This window comes from Vanellus vanellus (assembly GCF_965231255.1).
Source record: "Vanellus vanellus genome assembly, chromosome: 2".
In the NCBI taxonomy this organism is placed as follows: Eukaryota; Metazoa; Chordata; class Aves; order Charadriiformes; family Charadriidae; genus Vanellus; species Vanellus vanellus.
The window spans coordinates 66,023,384-66,049,606 of NC_138906.1; the positions used below are offsets into that span (position 1 = coordinate 66,023,384).

The window sequence follows — 26,223 nt, forward strand, 5'->3', positions numbered from 1 at the left end:
GATACCACTTGTCTTTGTTGAAAAGGTGTTCTAGTGACATTCCACAGAAGAGCAGATAGGTTATGAATTTAGTGAAATGGTCTGTTTTCTGGAACGCTGGTTACAGACATTGTGTTGTCTATATTCCTTCTAGTAATATGATATAAAGGGTATTGCCTGGTATCAAGTAATACAGTAACTGCCAATACAAGAGGCTACTTTATATTAGGATCATTGGGGTTGGAAAAGACCCTTAAGATCATTGAGTTCAACCATTAGCCTTCTCATGCAATAGAGGAAGTCAAATGAATCAATGCGGTGGAACCAGTAGAAGTAGCAGCTCTTTACCCTTTTCTTTTGAGCTGACTTTGACTTTTGTCTGAGGGGGAAACTCCCACGGATATGGAGGAGGATAGTTTTAGATCATTAGATACAGATCCATTGCAACTTTAGAAAGTCATTAATTCCTGTGATGACAGAATCATTGCATGACAATATGGGTTGCCGTTTCAGTGTGATTGAGTTGAACTTTTCATTTTGTCTTAAGAACATGTTCAACACCCTTTGATTTAAGGCCCCTTGTGGTGGGTTGACCTTAGCTAGATGCCAAGTACCCACCAAGTCACTCTATCACTCCCCTTCCTCAACTGGACAGGGGAGAGAAAATATGATAAAAGGCTCATGGGTTGAGATAAGGACTGGGAGATCATTCACCAACTACCGTCATAAGCAAAACAAACTCATCTTGGGGAAATTAATTTTATTTATTAACAATCAAAAGGTCGGAGTAGGATAATGAGAATCACAGAATTATCAGAGTTGGAAGGGACCTCTAGAGATCGTCTAGTCCAACTCCCCTGTTAAAGCAGGATTGCCTAGAGCACATTACTCAGGACTGCATCCAGGCGGGTCTTGAAAATCTCCAGAGAAGGGGACTCCACAACCTCCCTGGGCAGCCTGTTCCAGTGCTCTGTCACCCTCACCGTAAAGAAGTGTTTCCGTGTATTTGAACGGAACTTCCTGTGTTCTAACTTGTGCCCATTGCCCCTCGTCCTGTTACTTGGAACCATTGAAAAGAGCCTGGCTCCATCTTCCTTCAACCCACCCTTTAGATACTTGTAAGTATTAATAAGGTCTCCCCTCAGCCTTCTCTTCTCCAGGCTAAAGAGTCCCAGCTCTCTCAGCCTTTCCTCATAAGGCAGATGCTCCAAGCCCTTAATCATCTTAGTTGCCCTTCGCTGGACTCGCTCCAGCAGTTCCCTGTCCCTCATGAACTGGGGAGCCCAAAATTGGACACAGTATTCCAGTTGTGGCCTCACCAGTGCCGAGTAGAGGGGGAGCATGACCTCCCTCGACCTACTGGCCACACTCTTCCCTATGCAGCCCAGGATTCCATTGGCCTTTTTGGCGACAAGGGCACATTGCTGGGCCATGGATAATTTACTGTCTACCACAACCCCCAGATCCTTCTCCTCCAAGCTACTTCCCAGCAGATCCGCCCCTAACCTGTACTGGTGCCTAGCATTCCTCCTCCCCAGGTGCAGGACCTTGCACTTGCTTTTGTTGAACCTCATTAGGTTCTTCTCTGCCCAGCTCTCCAGCCTGTCCAGGTCACGCTGGATGGCAGCATGGCCCTCTGGGGTGTCAGCCACCCCACCCAGTTTGGTGTCATCAGCAAACTTGCTGAGGATACACTCTGTCCCCTCATCCAGGTCATTAATGAATATATTAAACAAAATTGGACCAAGTATCGACCCCTGGGGGACACCGCTGGTTACAGGCCTCCAACTAGACTCTGTGCCGCTGATCACAACCCTCTGAGTTCTGTCCCGCAGCCAACTCTCAATCCACCTCACTGTCACCTCATCTAGCCCATACTTCCTCAGCTTCCTAATGAGGATGTCATGGGAGACAGTGTCAAAAGCCTTGCTCAAGTCAAGGTAGATGACATCCACGACTTTCCCCTCATCCAGCCAACCAGTTATAACATCATAGAAAGCTATCAGATTGGTCAAGCATGATTTACCCTTGGTAAATCCATGTTGACCACTTCCAATAACTTCCTGTTCCTCAATGTGTTTGGAGATGACATCCAGAATGAGTCGCTCCATTACCTTCTCAGGGACAGAGGTGAGACTAACTGGTCTGTAGTTCCCTGGGTCCTCCTTCTTGCCTTTTTTGAAGATCGGAGTGATGTCAGCCTTCCTCCAGTCCTCAGGCACCTCTCCTGTTCTCCATGACCGTTCAAAGATGATGGAGAGTGGTCTAGCAATAACATCCGCCAGCTCTCTCAGCACTCGCGGGTCCATGCCATCAGGGCCCATGGACTTGTGAATGTCCAGCTTGGCCAAGTGGTCTCTGACACGGTCCTCCTCAACTGAGGGAAAATCTTCCTCTCTCCAGACCTCCCCCTTTGCCTTCAGAGTGTGGGATTCATGAGGGACAGCTTTAGCAGTGAAGACCGAAGAAAAGAAGGCATTCAGTAACTCTGCCTTCTCTGTGTCTTCCACCACTAGGGCACCTGTCTCATTCACCAGTGGGCCTACATTTTCCCTAGTCTTCCTTTTTCTATTGATATACTCAAAGAATCTCTTCTTATTGTCTTTAACTGCAGTGGCCAAGCTGAGTTCTGATTGAGCTTTGGCCCTTCTCATTTTCCCCCTACATACCTTTGTTATATCTTGATAGTCCTCATAAGTTGCCAACCCCCTTTTCCAGAGAATGTAAACTTTCGTTTTTTTCCTGAGGTCCAGCCAAAGTTCTCTATTTAGCCAGGCTGGTCGTCTTCCCCGTCTGCTCGTTTTTCGAGACAAGGGGATGGCCTTCTCCTGTGCTTTTAAGAGCACCTGCTTGAAGTATGCCCAGCCTTCCTGGGCACCTTTGCTCTTCAAAACTGCCTCCCAAGGGACACTCTCGACCATGCTCCTAAACAGGCTAAAGTCTGCCCTTCGGAAATCCAAGGTGGCAGTTCTGCTGGCTCCCCGCCTTACGTGATCAAGAATTGAAAATTCTATCATTTCCTGATCACTCTGCCCAAGGTGACCTCCAACCTTTACATCCCCCACAAGACCTTCTCTGTTAACAAACAGTAGGTCCAGTAGGGCACTTCCCCTAGTTGGTTCCTTCACCAGCTGTGTTAGGAAGTTGTCTTCCACACACTCCAGGAACCTCCATGAGTGTTCCCTCTCTGCTGCATAGTATTTCCAGCAGACATCTGGGAAGTTGAAGTCCCCCACAAGAATAAGGGCAGATGATCGTGAGACCTCTGCCAGCTGCTTATAGAATACTTCATCGGCTTCTACATCCTGATTAGGAGGTCTATAACAAACTCCCATCACCATGTCTGCCTTATTGGCCTTCCCCTTAATTCTTATCCATACACACTCAGTGTTGTCATCCACACTGTCAAGTTCCAGACATTCAAAACTGCCCCTAACATAGAGGGCCACCTCTCCTTCCTTGCCTATCCTTTTTGAAGAGTTGGTAGCCATCAATTACAGCACTCCACCTGTGTATGTCCTCCCACCACGTTTCTGTGATGGCAATCACAGAAATTAGAACCAATCTAAAAACACCTTCCCCCCACCCTTCCCTTCTTCCTGGGCCCAGCTTCACTCATGATTTCTCTACGTCCTCCCCCTGTGCGTCACAGGGGCAGGGCGAATGGGGGTTCCGGTCAGTTCATCACATGTTGTCTAGGTCACTCCTTCCTCCTCATGCTCTTCCACTGCTCTAGCGTGGAGTCCCACCCACAGGGGGCAGTCCTCCATGTACTTTCCAGCATGGGTCCTTCCCATGGGCTGCAGTTCTTCAAGAACTGCTCCAGTGTGGTTCCTTTCCATGGGGTGCAGTCCTTCAGGAACAAACTGCTCCAGAGTGGGTCTCCTGCAGGGCCACAAGTCCTGCCAGGAAACTTGCTCCAGCATGGGCTTCTCTCCACAGGGCCACAGGTCCTGTTAGGATCCTGCTCCAGCACGGGCTTTCCACAGGCTGCAGCTTCCTTCAGGGCACATCCACCTACTCTGGTGTGGGGTCCTTCATGAGCTGCAGTGTGGGTACCTGCTCCACCATTAACCTCCATGGGCTGCATGGGGACAACCTGCTTCACCATAGTCTTCACCACAGGCTGCAGGGGAATCTCTGCTTTGACACCTGGAGCACCTCCGCCCCTTCCTTCTTCACTGACCTTGGTGTCTGCAGAGTTGTTCTCTCACGTGTTCTCACTCCCCTTTCCCAGCTGCTGTTGCATAGCAGTTTTTACCATTTCTTAAATATCTTATCACAGTGGTGCTACCACCATTGCTGATTGGCTGGGCCTTGGCCAGCAGCACATCCATCTTGGAGCGAGCTGGAACTGGCTCTGTTTGACATAGTGGAAGCTTCTGGCCATCTTCTCACAGAAGCCACCCCTGCAGCCCCCTCCGCCCCCAAAACCTTGCCAGTTAAACCCAATACACTCCGTAAGACTTGTCACTTGCCTTCCTACTCTCTGCAGAATTTTGAATTTTCCTCTGATTTAATCTAATTAAGGTTTTCCTAGTGCTTGCTTAAAAAAAATTGAATTCAATAACATTGTACTAAAATACACATAATCCTTCAAGGCTTTTCTGTACTCTTGTCATTTTAAATACTATGCTGTGATCATATTGTCTAAGTGTTGTAAGGCTTTAGTTGTAGGACATTAAACTTCTAGTGTATAGTGTATAGCAACTCCCATAGCTTTTAGTTCTTCAGGCTTCTAACACAGCGAACCCACTGTAACTGTGGTACATACTTGTTTCTGAGAGTTGAACTAATTTCTTACCTTAGATAGAATTCTTCCTCTACTGCCTAAATCTCCTTCTTCCGGGACATTTGTAACTTTTATTGGGTGGATAACATAAGTACCTGTGGCAGACCGATGTCTGACCTGAGATTTCTTTTATAGTAGCCTCAGTGTATAGGGCAGAGTCAACTTGGCTTGTAGTCACAGTATCACAGTATGCTAGGGATTGGAAGGGACCTCAAAAGATCATCTAGTCCAATCCCCCTGTTGGAGCAGGAACACCTAGATGAGGTTGCACAGGAAGGCGTCCAGGCGAGTTTTGAATGTCTCCAGAGAAGGAGACTCCACAACCTCCCTGGGCAGCCTGTTCCAGTGCTCTGTCACCCTCACTGAGAAGAAGTTTCTTCTCAAATTTAAGTGGAACCTCTTGTGTTCCAGCTTGAATCCATTACCCCTTGTCCTATCATTGGTTGCTACTGAGAAGAGCCTGGCTCCATCCTCATGACATTCCCCCTTTATATATTTATAAACGCTAATAAGATCACCCCTCAGTCTCCTCTTCTCCAAACTAAAGAGACCCAGCTCCCTCAGTCTTTCCTCATAAGGGAGATGCTCCACTCCCTTAATCATCTTAGTTGCCCTACGCTGGACTCTCTCCAGCAGCTCTCTGTCCTTCTTGAACTGAGGGGCCCAGAACTGGACACAATATTCCAGATGCGGTCTCACCAGGGCAGAGTAGAGGGGAAGGAGGACCTCTCTAGATCTACTAACCACCCCCCTTCTAATACAGCCCAGGATGCCATTGGCCTTCTTGGCCACAACGGCACAGTGCTGGCTCATGGTCATCCTGCTGTCCACCAGGACCCCCAGGTCCCTTTCCTCTACACTGCTCTCTAACAGGTAGCTCCCCATTCTATACTGGAACCTGGGGTTGTTTCTGCCCAGATGTAGGACCCTACACTTTCCCTTGTTGTATTTCATTAAGTTATTCCCTTCCCAAATCTCCAGCCTGTCCAAGTCTCTCTGGATGGCAGCACAGCCCTCTGGTGTGTCAGCCACTCCTCCTAGATTAGTGTCATCATCAAACTTGCTGATAGTACACTCAATTCCCTCATCTAAATCATTGATGAATTGATTCATATTCAGGGCAACTAAGATGATTAAGGGCTTGGAGCATCTGCCTTATGAGGAAAGGCTGAGAGAGCTGGGACTCTTTAGCCTGGAGAAGAGAAGGCTGAGGGGAGACCTTATTATGGCGTACAAGTATCTAAAGGGTGGGTTGAAGGAGGATGGAGCCAGGCTCTTTTCAATGGTTCCAAGTAACAGGACGAGGGGCAATGGGCACAAGTTAGAACACAGGAAGTTCCGTTCAAATACACGGAAACACTTCTTTACGGTGAGGGTGACAGAGCACTGGAACAGGCTGCCCAGGGAGGTTGTGGAGTCCCCTTCTCTGGAGATTTTCAAGACCCACCTGGATGCAGTCCTGAGTAATGTGCTCTAGGCAATCCTGCTTTAGCAGGGGAGTTGGACTAGATGATCTCTAGAGGTCCCTTCCAACTCTGATAATTCTGTGATTCTGTGATATTGAATAATATGTGCCCCAGTACCGACCCTTGAGGCACTCCACTGGTTACCGGTCTCCATCTGGACTCTGCCCCATTGACTACAACTCTCTGGCTTCTCTCCTTCAGCCAGTTCGCAGTCCACCTAATTATCCGATCATCCAGTCCACACTTCCTCAGTTTAGCCATGAGTATGCTGTGGGAGACCGTGTCAAATGCTTTACTGAAGTCAAGGTAGACCACATCTACCGCTCTGCCATCATCCATCCACCTCGTTATTTCCTCATAAAAGGCTATGAGGTTGGTCAAGCATGACTTCCCCTTGGAAAAGCCATGCTGACTGCCCCTAATAACCCTCTTATCCTTGATATGCCTTGAGAGGGCACCAAGGATAAGCTGTTCCATCAGTTTCCCAGGGATGGAGGTGAGGCTGACCGGTCTATAGTTACCCGGGTCCTCCTTCTTGCCCTTTTTGAAGACTGGAGTGACATTTGCTTTCCTGCAGTCCTCAGGCACCTCACCCGTTTCCCAAGACTTGGTAAAGATGGTGGAGAGTGGTCCAGCAATGACTTCAGACAGCTCCTTCAGCACCTGCGGGTGCATCCCATCTGGACCCATGGATTTATGGATGTCCAGGTTGCTTAACTGGTCTCTGACCTAGTCCTCATCAACTAAGGCAAACTCATCCATTGACTTGACTTCATCTTCATCTGGGGTCTCAGCGGAACAGGACTCCTCAGGACAGCCCCCGACAGAGTAGACAAAGACAAAGAAGGCATTCAGTAGTTCTTCCTTCTCTGTATCTTCTGTCACCAGGGCACCCACCCCATTCAGTAGTGGGCCTACATTGCCTCTGGTGTTAGTTTTATCTGCCATGTATTTGAAAAAGCTCTTCCTGTTGTCCTTGACCCCTCTTGCCAGGTTTAACTCTAAGGAGGCCTTAGCTTTCCTAGTTGCCTCTCTACATCCCCTGACAGCAGCCCTGTACTCTTCCCAAGTGGTCAGCCCCTCCTTCCATGATCTATAAACTCTCTTCTTCCACTTGAGCTTGCCAAGCAGTCCCAGTAATAATAGTAATGAGATAGGGACAGGAACTCTTTGGTAAGCTCTTCACCTTTTTTTTTTTTTTTTCCTGCCAAAAAAAAAAACCAAAACCAAAACATTTACAGAATTCTTCTGCCTAATTCCATCAGCTACTTAAGTCATTTAGCAGAACATGTGCTTAGGACCAGAAGTGCTTTTGCAGTTGGGGTAAAGCCAACAGATCCCTATTGTAACTTTTCGTGTCAGTAAACTTCACTTATACAACTCTTTCTGCCATGTATTTATCTTTCCCTGAAGCTGCATTTCTCTGGTTGCTAGGGTACCTTAAAACCTTTCTTTTGTTTTGTGGGTGATTATTTGTGTTGTTTGGGTTTTTTTTTAAGCTGGTGGAAAAGAGTGCTAGGGCAATAAGCTTCTCCACAGGTCTTGGTTCTTGATAAATCTTTTCTTTGTTGAAACAGTTGTTATTTAGTTCTCTAAACACTGGTGGAGAAAGTTGACTAGCTAGCTTATTCCAAGTAATCACAGCATGTTCTGCACCTACAATGCACTGCTATTGATTCTGTACACTGTAGATGGCAACCTTCTCATCAAAGCAAGTAATACTCATATCACTTAGCAATTTTTCAAAAGATGTTTTAGACATAAGAATTCTTCCCATAGCATATATAAAACCCTGGTCAAAAATGCTGAAAATGCTGTTTTATGTCTGCTAGAAACTCTGTTATTCTGTAGACTTACTTTTGCTTAATTGCATTTTACTTTGCAGGGAGAAGTGTGGGGTTGTATAAATTCTTCTTTGCCAGGTAAGAAATACTAGTTTGCTTTTGGATCGTGTTGCTTTTTCGCCATCTGCATGTTTTGATGTTATGTCCATCACCTGCACTTATAGATTTCATGCTAATTTTACTTTCATTATGTTTCCATTATAAACTGTATTTTATGTCTAGTTTCCTTTAGTCTAAATTGGGTTACCTGTGCTTTTTTTAACACTTCTTTTTCTAGTTAAAAAATGTTTAATATGTTTTTATGATTGAACGTGTATGCTTCTGTGACACATTCAAGAAATAGCAGTTTCTTTCCTTTAAAGATTTTCTATTATTTTTATTTTCAGTATACCTTAATCTGACCTATAAAATCATGGATTATTGCAACTTTGCTCTAGATGCAGTATAATTTGGAAAAAAAAACCTGAGTAACAGGGGGAAATAGTAAGAACTAGACAAACAATTCAAGAAGTGCAGAGGCTCAGATCAAGAGCTAAACTGCTTGGTACAGGTGGATTTAGAAAGTTAAAGCATAAATCACAAGACAGAACTATTGTGTTAAAAGAAGAGATCAAAAATAGGTGAAATTGGACTTAACTAGTACTATTGTATCATATGTCATTTGTAAAAGAATTTGAGTGAAATTAGCGTGCTATGGTTGAAAAATTGGTAGTGAGGAAAGAGGAGGCTGTAACAGTTTTATAGCATCTGCTCAGACTTCCCCCCCACCCTGCTTCAAAGGCAAACTGTTGGTTCCAGTGCATGCAAAGAGATTTACTGTCTTATATTTTGCTAGTTTTACTTAACCAATAATATTTTTTGGAGTTGCAGTACTTCTGTCTGATCTAAAACCTGATAAATTTTAAGTTGGAGACAATACATAATCTTTGTTGAAGCTCAGTTAAGCAAACTGAACAGAAGTTTGTGGGACCTGATGGATACCTTTATGAGTGCTGAAGGAGTTGGCTGATGTCATTGCAAGATCACTCTCAATAATCTTTGAAAGGTCATGGCTATTGAGAGAGGATGCTGAGGACTGGAAAAAGCAAATGTCACTCCTGCCTCAAGAAAGGAGTCTGGAAAAGCAGCTTTGTAGAAACAAAGCTTTGTGGACAGCAAGTGGAACGTGATCCAGTAATGTGCCCTTGTAGCAAAGAAGGCCAAGCACTCAGACTGCATTAGGGAGGGTGTTGCCAGCAGATAAAGGGAAATGATCCTTCCCCTCTACTCAGCATTGCTGAGGCCACATCAGGGGTACTGTGTCCAGTTCTGGGTGTCTGGGTAAGAGAATGATATGAACACACTGGAGCAAGTCCAGCAAAGAGCCACTTTAAGATGATTAAGGGACTGGAACATATATGAGGACAGGCTAAGAGAGCTGGGATTGCTTACCGTTGTCAAGAAGAGAAAGCTGAGAAGGGTGGATCTTATCAACATCATCTTGAGGGAGGTGATTCTGCCCCTCTATTCTGCCCTTGCATGACCCCACCTGGAGTACTGCATCCAGGTCTGGGGCCCTGGACATGGACCTGGACCTGTTGGAACGAGCCCAGAGGAGGGCCACGAAGTTGATCAGAAGGCTGAAGCACCTCTGCGATGCAGACAGGCTGAAAGAGTTGGGGTGGTTCAGCCTGGAGAAGAGAACGCTCCGGGGACACCTTATTGCAACCTTTCAGTAGTTAAAGGGGACTTATAAGGAAGATGGGAACTGACATTTTAGCAGGGCTTGTTGTGAAGAGAATGTTCCAAGGAGACCTTACAGTGGCCTTACAGTACTTAAAGGGGGCCTACAGGAAAGATGGAGAGGGACTAAAGAGTCCCTCATCACTACATCAAGGGGTGTAGTGATAGGACGAGGGATAATGGTTTTAAACTGAAAGAGAGTAGATTAAGTTTAGATATTAGGAAGACATTCTTTACTCTGAGAGTGGTGAGACACTGGAAGAAGTTGCCCAGTGAAGTTGTGGATCCCTGGAAGTGTTCAAGGCCAGGTTGGATGGGGCTTTGAGTAATCCAGTCTAATGGAAGGTGTCCCTGCCCAGGGCAGGGGGTTTGGAACTAGATGATCTTTAAGGTCTCCTCCAACTCTAACCATTCTATGATCAATATTTATAATTATCTGATGGGAGTGTGTAAAGAAGATGGAGCTATGCTCTTCTCAGTGGTATCCAGTGGCAGGACGAAAGGCAGTGAGCACAGATTGAACAAGGGTAGTTTCCATTGAAACCTAAGAAGAATCTTTTTTACTGTAAGGATGATTGAACAGTGGAAGAGGTTGCCCAGAGAGGTTTTGGAGGTATTCAAAACCGTATTGGGCATGGTCCTGGGCAGTTTCCTCTAGCTGACCTTGCTTTGAGCAGGGAGGTTGGACTAAACAATCTCCAGAGGTTCCTTCCAACCTCAGTGATTCTGTGTTTTTCTTTCTGATTTTTCTTCCCTTTGACAACCCTCAGTACAGAAAGTATTTCATAACAGAGTTTAGAATGGGGCCACAAACTGAGTTTTGACTGGATCAGCATCTCTGATTTTTCATAGTACAGCATCCACAAAGCTTTCACGTACACATGCACACACAGACACTATGTTGAAACAGTATACGGCCCTCCCAACATCAGTGTTGTCATGGACAGTTGCAGAATATTGACTGGATAAATAGATGACTGATAGTTTTTTTCTTTCTTAACAGCTGTATGATATGCCTGGCAGTTTAGTTAAGAATGCAGGTGGAAAGCTGTTTTACATATGGTTTTCAATGACATCCTCTCATAACACAGCATATATGCTAAATAATTTGGAACTCTGCCTTATAATTTTGCTGCTTTATATATCCTCTGTGTATTTTCAGTATGGTTTGTGTTTTCTCCTGTTCCATTCCTTCCCACAGTAACTTGATATCACTGATCTATGTTAAAATTTTGAAATTGATTTACCAGTAGCTTAATCACAATAGTTACCTTAAAATTTTAATATTCTCATAGCTACCACTTGAGCTTTTTCACATTTGTTTCCAGTTCCTTAAACCCGTCAGGATGGTCTTCTATTAACTTTCTTTTATGGCTCATCCTCACAAAACAACACTGTAAGTCATGTTTTATTATCCTTGCCAAGACAGTGTTGTAAGCCTTAAATACTTAAGACTAGATGTTCAAGAATGTAAGTATTCTCTGACAGAAATTGCTTTTCCATGTTTTCTGAAGGCAAATATCATTAGTTTGTCAATGGTTGTTTATTAAATCCAGTAGGCCTACAGAACGTGTATTATTTTTTGGTACTTGTCTCGGAAACTAAAGTTTCTTTATGACCCTGATACTGTTCAAGATACTGCTTATAAAAGATGATCGAGGGACTCTCAGCTGGGGAGAGGCGGCAGAGAGGGGGAGAGCAAACCCAGCAACCTGTAATTCCAAATGACAACTATGTTCCGATTTTAAGCTTTATCATTTTCTGTAAGCAGACTGTTGAAGACTTCAAAGAGACAACAAAATTATTCTGACTTGGGCTTTCTTGCACTCTTCTTGACACATGCAACTCTTGAACATGAGAAGCCTACTTGTTTTTTCACTTTCTTCTTTTTCCATCTTCCTTTTCGTTTTCCTCCACAGTTTCTTCAGGGCCATGGTGATCCAGCATTTCTCAGATGTTTTCAGAATGTAGAATGTTTCTCTCATCACAAAATAAATGTATTAGAGATGAGATTCTAATTTTTGCAGCTTTTTACTTCTGTTTCTGACTTCAATGCTCTTGTGGAGACTGCAGTAAAATATTTATAATAAGGAAGAAAAATGTGCGTGTGTTGTAAGCCGTGTCACTAATGTGATGTGGCTTTTGGAAACTTTTTGGAGAAGATGTGGGACAAGAGCCTGTGTTATGCAACTAGATGATCTTTTATTTTTTTATAGTTCAAGGAACAGTCAGAACTATGGACTACAGTCAATTAATTGTGCACTATTTTCATCTAGAAATGCATGCATTTTAATTACCTTGGCTACAAAACTAATTTTTAAGTTGCTGTATTAAAATTGTAGTTCAATGTTCCTTTAAGATGTGACATCAACTTTTTTTCCTCTGCAAACTTGTCTGTTACTCGTAAATATTCTGGGGAGTGGTCCAGTTGCCAAGAAAATACTAACTATGGCTGAAACTTATCAGCATTCTTAATTTGGCATGTATTTGCAGCTTGCTTCATTCTTTTAGCACAGTTTAGTTCCAGTAAAACTATGTCTGAAAACCACAGGCTCTGTATTGCACAAAATATGGATGCTTGATTTATTCAGTGGTGACGTTGCCCCTAAAGCTATACAGCTGTATTTATCATGTGTTTCTCCTGGGTATAGCTGATTATTGCAGCATAGATTTCTGGAAATCTTGTTTTCATATTGCACGTTATATTTCTTTTACATTTTTTCAATTGCTTATACCTTGCAATATCAATCCTACTTATAAATATTCTACAGAACGTTACTGTTTTGATTGAAAGTCTGTGTATAGCTCCACATATGAGTTATGCAGAAACAACTGCCACATAACTTTTAGGCCTAAAATAAGATGTAGTGGGTAGGTGATTTGGCAATTAGCTGTATATGTAGTTAAACATGTGTGCATTACTTCCATGTAGACATGCATTTGCTTTTGGAATTAGTTTAAAACAATGCATCAAATCCTGACTTTTTGAACATTGATTACAAACTACCGATATGTGCACAACAGCCATCTCTTTAGCACTTTCAAAAAGATGCTCAGCCTCTGAAAAACTAATTCTGTACCCCAGTTATGGAAGGGGAAGGTGGGCTGAAATTGAAGTTGTTTGCGGCCTTAAAAGCTGCTTCGAACTACTTAGAATTGGAAAGGTGAGCCAATAATCTGAATAGATGTGAAGAGGATTTGGACGGTCTCCAAAAAGATTGGTAAATCGGTGTCCTGCAGTGCTTCCAGAAGGTCTGGACCATTCAGATGGTACACAGCCACTTCAAACTGACAGAACGCAGGCTGCAATCAAAAGCTGTTCTTCACCTTTGCCTCTCTGTTCCCTCCACCTGCTATGCAATCCTGCTACCTTGCTTGTGTTGAGCATTAATGTTTTAATTTGCATTTTAATAAAAGTAGTTAATATTTTAATTTACTGGAAAAATATGTTAGTTTAGCTAAAGATTTTGCTCCATCTTAATAAATTTACTATTAGTGTGTTTTTTTAATTTGCCCATCAGAATGTCATGAAAGACTGATACTGGTAAGACTTTCTATACCACCTGTGTAACATGATAAGAAACTAGGATAATGAGTATAGTGAAATAAATGGAGAAAGAGACACAGGGAGATGGGAAACTTTTAGTGAAGATAATTCTGGATATGAAACCATGTTATTGCAGGGGGATAAACTACAGAGGATGTGTCATGGTTTAATCACCACACAGCCACTCGCTCACTACCCTGCCAATGTGATGGGGGGGAAATCAGATGGTTAAAAGTAAGAAAACCTATGGGTTGAGATAAAGACAATTTAAGAATTAAAAAATAGAAGGAAAAAAAAAAAAACACAACAAAAAGAGGTGGGGGGGAATCAAGACAAATGATACAACAAAAGACAATTGCTCACCACCAACCAACCAATGTCCCCAGGCAATGGCAGCCCCTGCCAACCTCCACCCCCAGTTTTATTACTGAGCATGATGTCATATGGTCTGGGATATCCCTGTGATCAGTTGGGGTCAGCTGTCCCCACCGTGTCCCTTCCCAACTCCTTGTGCACCACCAGTCTACTCGCTGGTGGGGTTGTATGAGAAGCAGAAGAGGCCTTGATGCTGTGTAAGAACTGCTCAGCAATAACTAAAACATCCCTGTGTTATTAACACTGTTGTCATCACAAATCCAAAACATAGCCCCATTCCAGCTACTGTGAAAAAATTTAACTCCATCCCAACCAAAACCAGTAGAGGAAACTTGAAGGAAAAAGTAAAAAACATATTCTGGATTAATAAAGCTAATAGTAAAATACAGTATTGAAACCAACAAGAGGATGTGTCTGTAGGAGCTAACGTTAATTTTAATTAAGGGTTTTTCTCCTGTTGGTTTCTGTTGTCATATATTTCAGATTAGATAAATCAAATTCTCAAACTCTGATACTTCCAGTGAGCGTATAAAATACTTTGCATAAAGCATCTTTAAACTCAGTGTATAGAAGGTACTTCATAATTGCCAAGTTCAGCATTTATTAAGGCACAGGCTTGCTCTCTTCTTGCTTAAAGTTAGTTTGGAATGACTTCATAAATTCCAATAAAAATGTAAACTGTAAATAGGCTTCTTGAATGAGAACAGGATTATCAAACTTGAAGAGTAACTGACTCATTGGGAGGGAAGATAAAATGATGGCATAGTTTCTTTTTCTACTGTAATATGTACTGTAATCTTATTTTCAAAGGAGTTTTGAAGAAGTCTGACGGGTGGGTTGGTTTAGGTTGCTGTGAGCTAGCTATTGCTGTGGAATGTCGGCAAGCATGTAAACAGGTAAGGCTTTCTAATTGTTTTTCTGTGGTTAATCTCAAATGATGCTGTGTTGAATTAATTTATGTATTACTATCTAAGAACTTCAGGCTTAATGCATTTTTTACATCAAAATTAAATTCTCACATAAACACTTTTTTAAGTTGCAAAATATGACTAGATACTTCCCAGGAAATACCACTGGTGATAAATGCCAGCAGCCAAATTCCAAAAGCCAAACCAAAGAATTTATGTTTTTAAAGTGAATTTTCAGTAAAAAAAGTGAAAGTTCAAGTCTACTGAGATGAAAACCTAGTTAAAAAAAGAGCGTTGGGTTTGGATATGTAATTTCAACTGTGCTGTAGGACTAGGCTGCCTGCTATGACTTGATGAGCCTGAAGAAGAAATTTTAAAACCTTAGGGTTAGCTGTGCCTTTTTTTGTACATTCTGATGCCACATTTAATTGCTCAGTAATGAAGATGCAGTTAAAATGAAGTCTTACTGGTTTTATAATTTTGACACATCACAAGTTCCAGTGTGAGCGCTAGCAAGCTGGCTGCAGGGATGTCCTAGCACCACTGTACTTGGCAAATGGAGCTAATCCATTTAATTTTGTTTTGCAAACAGTAGGCACATGATTATTGCTGATGTGCTCTAGTTTGTTACATCGTAGTAATTTATTGACTGAATCCATAAAGATCCTGAAGCTCTCTTTTATTATGCTAAATTTAATTTCTTGAATTTTTTTTGTCACAATCTCTTCATGAAAGTTATTATTTTAAAATAATGTTGAGTGGAAGGCAACATGTGGCTGTTTCTCAACTCTTTTTTTGCAGTATAAAGTTTAGTGATACAACATTGTGGTTAAAGCCTCAAATAGATTTTTATGCCTCTTCCAACAGGTTTTTGTTCATCAAATGGAAGAAAGTTGGTTTTAGTGTTACTATATCACTATTTTTGTTAAGTGACAATTTTAAGCATAATACATAAATTTATCCATGACCTTTTAATTAAAAATCTGTGAAGCATTTTGTGATTATTTTTTCTTCCCCAAATATATGCCTTAAAAACATCTTCAGAGTCAAAAAACATATAATTATTTATCATCATCCTTGTAACTCAGTTCTGGAGCACAGATGTTCTTAATATTCACTGCAGTATAGAATTATAGAATCATTTAGATTGGAAAAGACCTTTAAGGTCATTGAGTCCAACCGTTACCCCAGCACTGCCACGTTACCGCTAAACCATGTCCCTTAGCACTCAGTCTACATGTCTTTTAAATACTTCCAGGGACGGTGACTCAACCACTGCCCTGGGCAGCCTTTTCCAATGCTTGTCATCCCTTTCGGTGAAGAAATTTTTCCTAATATCCAATCTCAACCTCCCATGGCGCAACTTGAGGCCATTTCCTCTTGTCCTATCACCTGTGATTTGGGAGAAGAGACTGACACCCAGACACCTTTCAGGTAGTTGTAGAGAGTGATAAGGTCTCCTCTGTGCCTCCTTTTCTTCAGGCTTAAACAACCCCAGTTCCCCCAGCTGCTCCTCATAAGACCCTTCACCAGTTTTGTTGTCCTTCTTTGGGCATGCTCCAGCACTTCTATGTCTTTCTTGTAGTGAGGGGCACAAAACTGAAGACAGTATTCAAAGTGTGGCCTCATGAGTGCTGAGTACAGGGGGACAAACACTTCCCTAGTGATTGTCCTGCTGGCCACACTGTTTCTGATACAAGCCAGATTGCTACTGACCTTCTTGGCCACCCGGGCGCACTGCCAGCTCATATTTAGCTGGCTGTCGAGCAACACCCCCAGAGCCTTTTCCGCCAGGCAGCTTTCCAACCACTCTTCCCCAAGCCTGCAGTGCTGTCTGGGGTTGTTGTGACCCAAGTGCAGGACGCGGCACTTGGCCTTGTTGAACCTCGGCCCATCAATCCAGCCTGTCCAGATCCCTCTGTAGAGCCTTGTATCTTGCGTGTTACCTGTGTAGTCTTAATTTTGACCAGCAGCCTACTGCAAATTGCTATCATGCAAAAAAAAAAAAAAAAAAATGCTACCTTCACTCAAAAGCATAGAGTTTAAACCAATTGACAAGAGATGGGCAGTGAATACACAAACTGAGTAGTGTGGAAAAGAGATAAGTAGTGAGTAAACAAACTGGGTACTTTTGATCTGAAAAGAAGATACATGTGTTCCCAAGTGCATTTCTTAGCAAAGTTTTCAAATTTATGCTAACGCTTGTTTTCAGAACTGATAAAAACAATTCCATTTATTGCAGCGTCCTATGAAAGTCTGTTAATTTAATCTTATGATTGTTATATCATTTCTCATTCTCACAATACAGATGCTGTATTGTTTGATTGCAGAGTCTACTGTCTCAGAATCTTGGCTATATTTTGTACTTTAGCTGACTCTGGTTGATACATTTCATATGATTTTCATTTAAACTAGAATATAGATACTTGCCAAACATTAGGGATAATGGGAAATATTTGGATTTTAATTTTGATTCTTGAAACTTGAGGGGGTTTTTGAGGCATTTTGAAGAAGGTGATATGATAGGTCCAAGGTCAGACTTTACCCTGGCATTTTAAGTTACTGGAGGGGGAAGTAACTAATATTAGTAGTAATAATAATCTTGAATATCTGTCACATGAAAAAGGAGCAAGAGTTACCCTACAGAAGAAACTGATCTGCAGTTTGAGGGGAGAATGTCTGCAACTCAGGTTGACAATAAAAACCATAGGATTGTACGTACAAGAGGGAGGAGAAGGGACAGAGGCACATAAGTGGTACTGAGCATGCAAAACGGGGAGATTTTTATGCTCAAGTTCTTTCATTTCCTAAATGTTTCCTGTATTCTGCTCTATCTGCTAAACCTTTCACAAAAACAAAGTTGCTTTGTGTGCTTCTGATATCAACTAACTTGGTGCAGAAATAGGTTTTGTTTTTTAATTAAATGTAGTATTGACAGTCACAGTTTCTGCTTTTTTTCTTAAAGCTTTACATGGATTCTTTAGATTCTTAAAAAGGAACATTTAAATAGACCATAAATCCATGGCTATCACAGTTAATATAAAGGTAGAATCATCTTTATTTTGCAACATGATTTTATTATTTTCTACTACAAATGGAGAAATTTATCTGTCTTTCAGGCTTCTGCAAAGAATGATGTTTTAAAGGTCTGCAGGAAGGAATACGAGGTATGTGTATATGTGTATGGATGTATCTTATTAAAAATCAACTATTTTATAAATATTTTGTAAGTTCTGTAAAAGGTATCCTGTAGAAGAGGGAAAGTCCAGTCTTACAGTCGTATTTTTGGATATACTCATTTTCATCCAACTGTAAATTACCTCTCTCTATAGTTTTTGTACAATTCTTTTCTATAAAAAGGGCTTGTCGTTTTTTAGACTTGCATATATCTTCATCTGAATGAAAAAGATGCAACTTGCAAAATGGAGACATGGATTCCAAAAAAAAGTTTGTTTCATTGGAGTTCTATGAAAGTCAGCATTCGTTGTGAGCATTCATTCTGTCAGAAACATTTCGGCTTCTATAGTACAAGAGTCAGCTTAAAAGTGACCTAAAGAATTACACTCCAGAAAGAATAACTTTTTAAGTATCCTGTCCTAATGTAAATCATTCCAAATGAATAGTTTTTTGTAACATCAGTGAAACTATGAATGCATGTAGTTATTTTTGCGGTTCTGCTCGTAAAAGTAATCATTAGGATATTTTCAGAAATCTGCCTTTACCTATATTCTATTTAACACAGTTTGTAGAAATGCTATTCCACTGGGACTTTTTTTTCTTTCTGTCTGTTTCTTAATTAGAAGCCAGATTCCTCTTCCCCCCTTTCATCTCATTTCCTCCTGCCCTGAATTAGGTAGTCCTGCATAACTTCTGCTCATAATCAACAGTTTAGGCTATCAGACAATTTTCTGTTGTCTTGATTTGGGCAGAAGTGTAGCGGGTTTCCTGTTTTTCCAGGAAACATTAAATTCCTTTTTCCCCCCTTTGGTCCTTTTATCTGTCTATCTAATCTACAGAGTATTTTCCTGGACTCTTCACTGTTGAAGTTACCGTAGCTTGTTCTCTTAAAAATGAATTTTCATTTTAAGTAGTTCTGTCTCCTCTCATGCTGTGATATGCTATACTGTCAACGTCTGTAAGCTTCTCCTCTGTTATGCTGGTCTGTTTCCTTCTTTTTTTCTGGATTTCTGCATTGCTGTAGGATGTTGGCCAATATGGGTTGAAGAACGGGAGAGGAAAGGTAAGAGATTAAAGAATGTCTACAAAATGGTGATAGTCATGTACTTTCCCTAGTTCTTCAAAGTTTCCAGTTTTTATCTGGAATTTTGGAAAGTGGGTCCCTAACTCTTATTCAGGAGTGATCTTGCTATTAGTGTAAAGGAAACCTTAACTCTTTCTATGTGTGCAACACTAAAAGAGAAGTAGAGGGAGAAAAAATGATGGAAGAAGGAATCAGTCTTCTGGTTGGTGAAGAAGAAAAGAGAACTTTTTAATGAGCACTAGGAGCAGTAGATACAGCTGTTGTGTTAGGGACAGAAATTAAGTATCTGACGTGGTAGATCTTCAGTTATTACAGAATTTTGTATGACAATGTGTTTTCCTATGTGGCTAGACTTACAGGTACTCATGAAAAATAGTACTTAACAGTGCTTTCAAGAGATCCATTGGTTATATAAAATTCAAGGAAGTTTTGCCTAAGATAGGAGATTCCAAAAAATACTTCTGGAGGGAACCTGCACTTTTTCACACCCTAGTCATTCTTTCTCCTTTTCTTAAAAAAAAATTGTTCTTGGTGAATGTGTCCTGCTCCCTCTGTAGTCTGTAGGTAGCTTCTGTGTCAGTGACCAGTACCATACTTTGTACTCAGTTGGGTTGGCTGGGACAGAAACAACAAATGGGAAGGGAGTGGCTAATTAAAACTGAAAGAGGTGACATAAGATCAGAAAAAGCCTGTGAATCACATAAATGCAATGTCATTCATGTTTGCTTTTGTGTTTGAGAAATCATACTTCATGCACTAAAAATAAGGATCCAAACTGAGAATTAGTTTACAATATAGATCATAGTGCTTGTTCATCAGCTCTCAAGTCTGTTAGTGACGTATTGAATATACAAGTACATGACATGTAAGTAAAAATTAGCTGAATTAAGAATATAAAAGTATAATTCCATTTTTGTAAACACTCTCATAGCTTATCAACTTTCATAGCTCGCTTATATATTCACATAAGGATTTCCCAGAGGATTTTCTCAAGCTTCTTGCAATAGTTGACTGAACTGTGCATAGTACTTTTCTGTAATCTTTTAAGATTAGGGAAAGAACTTAATGAGTTACCCCTCAGCTTCCCACTAAGTTAATGATCATGAAGAATAAGGTAAGTCTTCAAGGATAGGGCATAGGGTTCAGAGCAGTGGAAAAAAAACAAACAAACAAACTCCAAGCAGGAGTTGTCACAAAGTTTGAAGTTGCTAGGTGGAGTCTCAGGTTGTGCAGTAGGCAAAATCACTTTAACATTGATGTGCTAGCTTTTCCCAAGATTGATTGAAGATGCTTTTCCTGCTAATCTTACGTTCCTTTACTTTTACTGTAAATATTTATGAAGCTTGTGATTCTTCTAATTTGGAGATTTTACACATTTTAGAAATTAATTGTGTTGTAATAAACTATTCGGTTTTGATCAGTGCTTTGAAGATTGTGTGTTTTATTTTCAAGTAGCATTGCAGAAATTAAAAAATTTAACACAACTTGCTGAGTGGTTTTGAGTGTTACTGAAATGTACTTTATTTGCCCTTTTTTTGAAAGAATTTATGTGGTAGTCCTTTTTCCCATCTTCTGCTTCTCAGATACTCATTTTGTCATCTTCCTTTTTTTCTCTAGTTCTATGCATCTCAACTCTTTTATCTTTCACTACTTCTTCCAGCTTTCTGCTATCCTGTTCATCTTCCTCTAAAAAGAAGGTAGGTAATAGTCAAAGGAAGAAGAAAAAGGAAGTGGAGACTGTATGGATTTTGTGCAGGAGTTCCTGATTTTTAAAAAATTTGTGTAAAGTTGAGGTTCTTGTTTTTTAAAAGACCGCATGGAATGCATGCTTGGAAGAGTAACTGAAAATAGTTTATAATGCTTGAAATAAGCTGTAAAGGCTTTATTATTGTGTTTAAGATAACTCTTCTTTGTTCTGTGCATGGAAAGGTTAGTACTAAAATTTCCACTAGACTGCAGCTCTTGAGTCTCTGCACTGCATACTGTGAGTTCACCTCTCTTCACATTAAGAACTCCAGCTCTTATTTCACATGTACTAAATAAGACATTCAAACTTCTCTACTTAATTGGCATTGCGAGAGCTTTGCTGAGTTGAGCACTATTAACATCTGCCATGCGGTCAAAATATAATTGGAAATGTTGCCAGTTACTTAGCTTCTGCTCTTAAAAGTATTTTTGACACACAGTAGTAAACACTTCTGATGTCCTTGGACTGTTTAAAGGTATTTTTGCTCTCAGAGATTTGAGCACTATTTAGCTTAATCTGACTTTGTTTTCTCACAGTTTTTAAATACCACACCTTCAAATGCAGTGCCTGCAGTTTCAAGTGCTGTAGTAGGGATTCAGAAAAGTATTCACTGTGCTGCAGTATTGGCTTGTTTTATCTTCTAAGCTCATACGATTCTTCTTTATGTTGAGGTTTTGGTGAGCGCTGACTACTAATTACCCCTTCTGAAAAATGCAGTCAGCAGTTTTTAGCTCTTATCTAATTGTTTGGGTGGATTACTCAGAGACACAATAGATCATAACTCAAGGAGCTGTTTAGGACATTGTTTAGGAAAAGGTTCCAAAACAGTTTTAATGAAGTCCTAAGGCACATGGCTGTGTGTGGCCTCTGGAAGTACTACTTAACAAATTCAGGGTGGACTCTGACCATACTAGACATTGTAGCTAATAGTATTGTCATCTTATCTTCTGGTGCTTTTTGTCTCTATTCTCTACTGTTCAAAGAAGGTTGATAGAACACTCAGTGGTCTTGCCGAAATTTAAGTTCCGGTGATTTTGTTCTACCTCACTATGCAAGTGTTCTCACTTCTTCACTGGTTTATGTAATTTATGAAAATCTTTTCCTTACTTCTTAGTAACTGCAGCTTTTAAAGTTCTTAACAGATGGGCACCATCATTTGAAACTTCAGCTGACTCAACTAAACCTTAGTATGTTACTTTCTGACTTTATCTTCTGTTGATGAATTCGAAGATTAAATGAAGTCAAGGAGAGTTTAACAAGACTTTTTGTTGCTGTTCTTATACAGTGAAACATTTTGTTTCCTAGTGTATTTGTTAACTGTAGGTAATACTTCTAAATTAAGATGGCCTTAATTGGATAGGATCTGTATTCAAATATTTAACATGGTTATGTTGCCCAAGACAACAGTTTTTCTGCTTTCTTGTTTTTCTGCTAGAGTTAGTAGAATACAGATACCATGATAATTTTTAGGGAGGAAAATAATCTTTGACTTTTAGCAAAATACTGTTAATTTCTAGTGTGAAAGAACAGCTTCACTGTCGCTTTTCATTCAAGACTTGAGGCAGCCCTTTAGAAAAAATGTGCTTAGAATATAAAAGCATGCCTTACAATTAAGAAGGTGTCTTCCTTTAGAAAAATGTTCTGCTCTATTTGTGTTTGTGTGCATGCATTTTGTTTTTTGAGCCGTTACCTGCAGCTGATGAGCTCCAAAAAGAGCGAAACCAGTTAGGTCCTGCAGTACTGGCTAAAATCTTGCTTCAAAGAGCTTCTGGTGAGGAAGACTGGACAATGTTCTCTGCTGGATAAACTTCAGTTGCCTTTTTCAATTTCCATAACACCAAAAGATCTTTGAGACTGTTTTCTTTAAGGCATACATGGTTGTGTTGCCTGTGGCTGCCTGTCACTTTCCATTCCTTATAGTCTTACTGGCTTTAATCACCAGTTTCAGTAACATTTGGGGTTTTTTTTAAAAAAAAAGAACTCTGAAAGATGAGATTAATGCACGAGTAAAGTCATTATGTTTCTGTGTTTTAAATTTCAATATTGCCATCTTTGTTCACTTAATAGTTTATTCACAAGTTGAAAGTGGAGTATCGGACTCTGTGTGTGTACACAGTATTGCCTTTTTATCCTCATTTTCCAAGATCTTGATGACTTAGTTCTTTGTTTAAAGCGAACAACTTTTCTGCTCTTTTTTTTTTTTGTGAGTTTTTGTTTTGTTTTGTTTTGTTTTCTCTGTCTTTCTCTTCTGAAAGTTCACTAGCAGATTCAGAAGGAAGCTTGAGTGGGCAGAAAAGCTGCTGATTTCTTAAATATGAATGCTACTTTACTAGAGATGGGCACTAACCCGGTATTCTGTAATGAAGTTATGCATAGTAATTCAAATCAGACTGACTGTCTGATGCTGGTATTTATCAGCAGGTGACTACACACTAATTTTTTTTTTTTTTTCAGATTTTCTCATGTCTATAACTACACTCCCCACATGTGTACCTGTACTTTCTGGGAAACTGAACAGTTACCCAGACCTACACAAAGAGCAAAGTCAGCACCTTAACTAGCACTGTATTCTGTGATGGCTACAGGCGCTACAGTTTCATGAAATATCTAAAAGATGACATCTAAAAGACTCTTCTATTCTAACTTACTATTATACCTGTTGACAATGCTGATTTAAGTTCCTAGGAGATGAGAAAAAGAAGTTTTCAGCAGGGTTACTGAGAAAAATTGGGTCATGAGAAGATAATTAGTGCCAGAGCTGGTGTAAAGGTATACATAAGACTATACAACTGGGAGGAGGGAGAGAAGAGCTGAAAACAAGGTGGAAAAGAGAAGTAAGACCACCTCCTCTTAACAGAAATATGAGCATTATTACAGTCATTCAGCAGTCTGTGGAACTATACTTTCAAAGTACAGAAAGAAGATTTATTATTGGGTTAGGGCATCCTGCCTGTATAAAATTGGTGTGTAAAATTGCTATAAGAAGATAATTTTGTCTCAACTTGAGGCCTTCTTTAGAGGAGGAATGTTGATAGACATCATAATCTTCTCAACATTCTTCTCTGTTTTGTGTGTAGTTATAAACTGCAATCTGAGCTAACGAGGCCAGTGACACTATTGTCCCTGAACTGCTTTTTAATAACTTTTTTGTAACATTCAGCTTTTAAATAATATGACAATTTTTAGCCAAGTTTATAGCAGCATTGTATTATGATTCTAAGTATTGTTTGTGCTAACAGTATGGTCAAATACTTAGGTATAACCACAGACTTCCACCTTTCCAGGAGCCTCTACTGTCCCAGTGCATTAATTAATAAAGTTACAATGTTGCTTTCTACCTGGGTGGTTTGTTATGCCGTGTTCCAGTGCTTGATACAGGGTGCGTGTGGAGAGTTCTAATTTCGGCAGTCTCTGAAGACGGTCAGTTTTGGGTCAGAGTGATGTTGTGTATGGCAATGTCTGTCTGACAGTTGTTTCTTTTTTCATACATGGAGGGTCCCAAAGAAGGTGACCACACTGAAACAGTGACTTTCTGATAACCAATGTCTGGGACCCATATAGGAGGCTGTATGGTGCTATAAAAATGACATATGAGCCTTTAGGCAACAGTATAAATCAATTCTTTACGGATGTGGGATGGTGACTCTGTCTGCATGTTCTGTTCCCATGAGTTCTCTTGTCCCTCGTCCGTGTTACACAGATGAATGCGTGACAGGATTTGCTTTGTGGGTAGTAAAGAGGGAAAACCTGAAGTGAATCAGATGAAAACTTTCTGCTGGGATGAGGAATGTTGCTGCAAATTCATTCTCAGTCTCAGAGAAATTATGCAGAATCAGTGCTTTTGGGAGAAAAGATCTAAAATTTGGTAGAGGATATTAGAAGACTGAAAATAAAATGTCTGAATTGTTACTTTGTGAGGTTTTATTGTTACTTTTTGAGGTTTTGGACATTGTTTTATGTAGGCAGACTTTTGAATTTTTGTGTGAGGTGTTCTCAAAAGACTTGTGCTTTCATTCACGACCACTAAAATTGTAAGTTCATAGAAAACTAACATTTTCAAGTTAGATTAGTGATTATTCTCTTAGAGTAATTATTGCAGTGCCACATCTGCCACAGTTTACCCATGGTTTATATTAATTTCTGACTGTAAATTGTGATGCTGCTCACTACAATATTGGGACGATCCTCTTTAAAATCTTGCGTTTGACTGTTAACATATTTCACTACCCAAAAATATATTATCCAAAAGATGATATAATTGTAATACTGTAGAATACAAGATTGTGGCACTATGATTTACATGGCATAAAGATTAATTGGCAAGTTGGAACCTGTGATTTAAATTACAGCACAAAATAAAATCATTAATGGCATGATACAAACTGAAATATCAAGGCTTGAGTTTTTTCAAAACTAAGTTAAAATGTGAGTCTTCCATCTTTTTGTACAGTAAATAATTCTTTTGGCTCTTCAGATTTTCATCAGAACTGTCTATGCAGGAATGCTAATTCATCTGAATGCTAATTAACACATAAAGAGTCAATCAGTGTTCTGAAGTGGTTCCTCTTAAATAAACAACAAAGATAGCTTTGAAAATAGCTATGAAAAAGACAAACATTTAAAAAAGAATCATGGTTTTACTTGGGTACTTACAGAACTTTCATGAGGAAAAAAATATTTTTAAAAAGGGAGAGTCAGGTTATAGAATTCTCCAGTTCTCTAGTGGAATACATGTGCTTAATGACTAGCACTTCAATGAATTGTTGGGGCTCTGTAATATCTACTGATGTGGTGTCAGGATCTAAGATGCCTCTGAAGGTGTGTGGGTAAGGGAAAAGGTGCAGAAAGTGTAGGTTATATACTGAAGCTGTCTAGTAGAAATGAGGCTGCCTGTTTGTTCCGCTCCTGTGAATAGAGCTATGTTCTGTATTTACCCTGTTCAGCATAACAGAACATGAGCAATTACTTGAGAGGAAATGCTCAGCATTCAGATGTTGTAGTTACTGGTATTTTTATGAGTTAGCCACTGGGAGATTTGATCACTTTGATGTTTACTTTGCTTTTTTCTGTAATCCTACCTAGACTGTGTAGGGGAAAATAAGGATGCTGCCAAAACAGATTGACTCAAATGATCTCTGAGAAGAAAGCAAGTAGAGAATATGAATTGAAAAACAAACTCCTGCACTCTAAACAATCTCTAAGACAAAAAGAAGAATAAAAACATGAAGATGATTCCTAACACATTTGTATTTTATTCACTGTAAGAATGTAAAGCTTCCATCTGTTTGCAGCAGTACAAATTTTCACAAAAATACCTCAAAGATTATTGGGGATACCCACTCCTCTGCAGTGCAGTAAATACTAATAACTAATAGAGGTGAAGAATCTAGTGAACTACCGATCTTAAGTTAGGTCTGTATTTTGAGGTCTCTTCCTTTTCTTACGTAGAGGTAGTAGCACATGTGATATTTTGCTGTACTGAAGCAAGATTTTAATCCCACAATAATGTTTTTGGATCAGTATGATGGTTTCTGTTTTTTCTCTAGGTGCTGTGTAAAATAGAAATTTGTTTAATGATGAGG

At 40.2% G+C, this 26,223-nt stretch overlaps 1 protein-coding gene across 2 annotated transcripts in view; it reads left to right on the forward strand.

Moving 5' to 3' along the window:
• Positions 1 to 26,223, forward strand: part of RECK (reversion inducing cysteine rich protein with kazal motifs) — a gene marked incomplete at its 5' end in the record, with an annotated part of 66,967 nt that overhangs the window by 9,046 nt on the left and 31,698 nt on the right. Inside the window, 4 exons of one of the 2 annotated variants that reach the window (XM_082479872.1) lie at positions 8,123 to 8,159; positions 14,536 to 14,621; positions 17,753 to 17,800; positions 18,835 to 18,873. In XM_082479872.1, coding sequence (XP_082335998.1) covers positions 8,123 to 8,159; positions 14,536 to 14,621; positions 17,753 to 17,800; positions 18,835 to 18,873 — 210 coding nt within the window. The remainder of the gene's footprint in view (positions 1 to 8,122; positions 8,160 to 14,535; positions 14,622 to 17,752; positions 17,801 to 18,834; positions 18,874 to 26,223) is intronic. The other variant, XM_082479873.1, reaches the window with a different exon arrangement.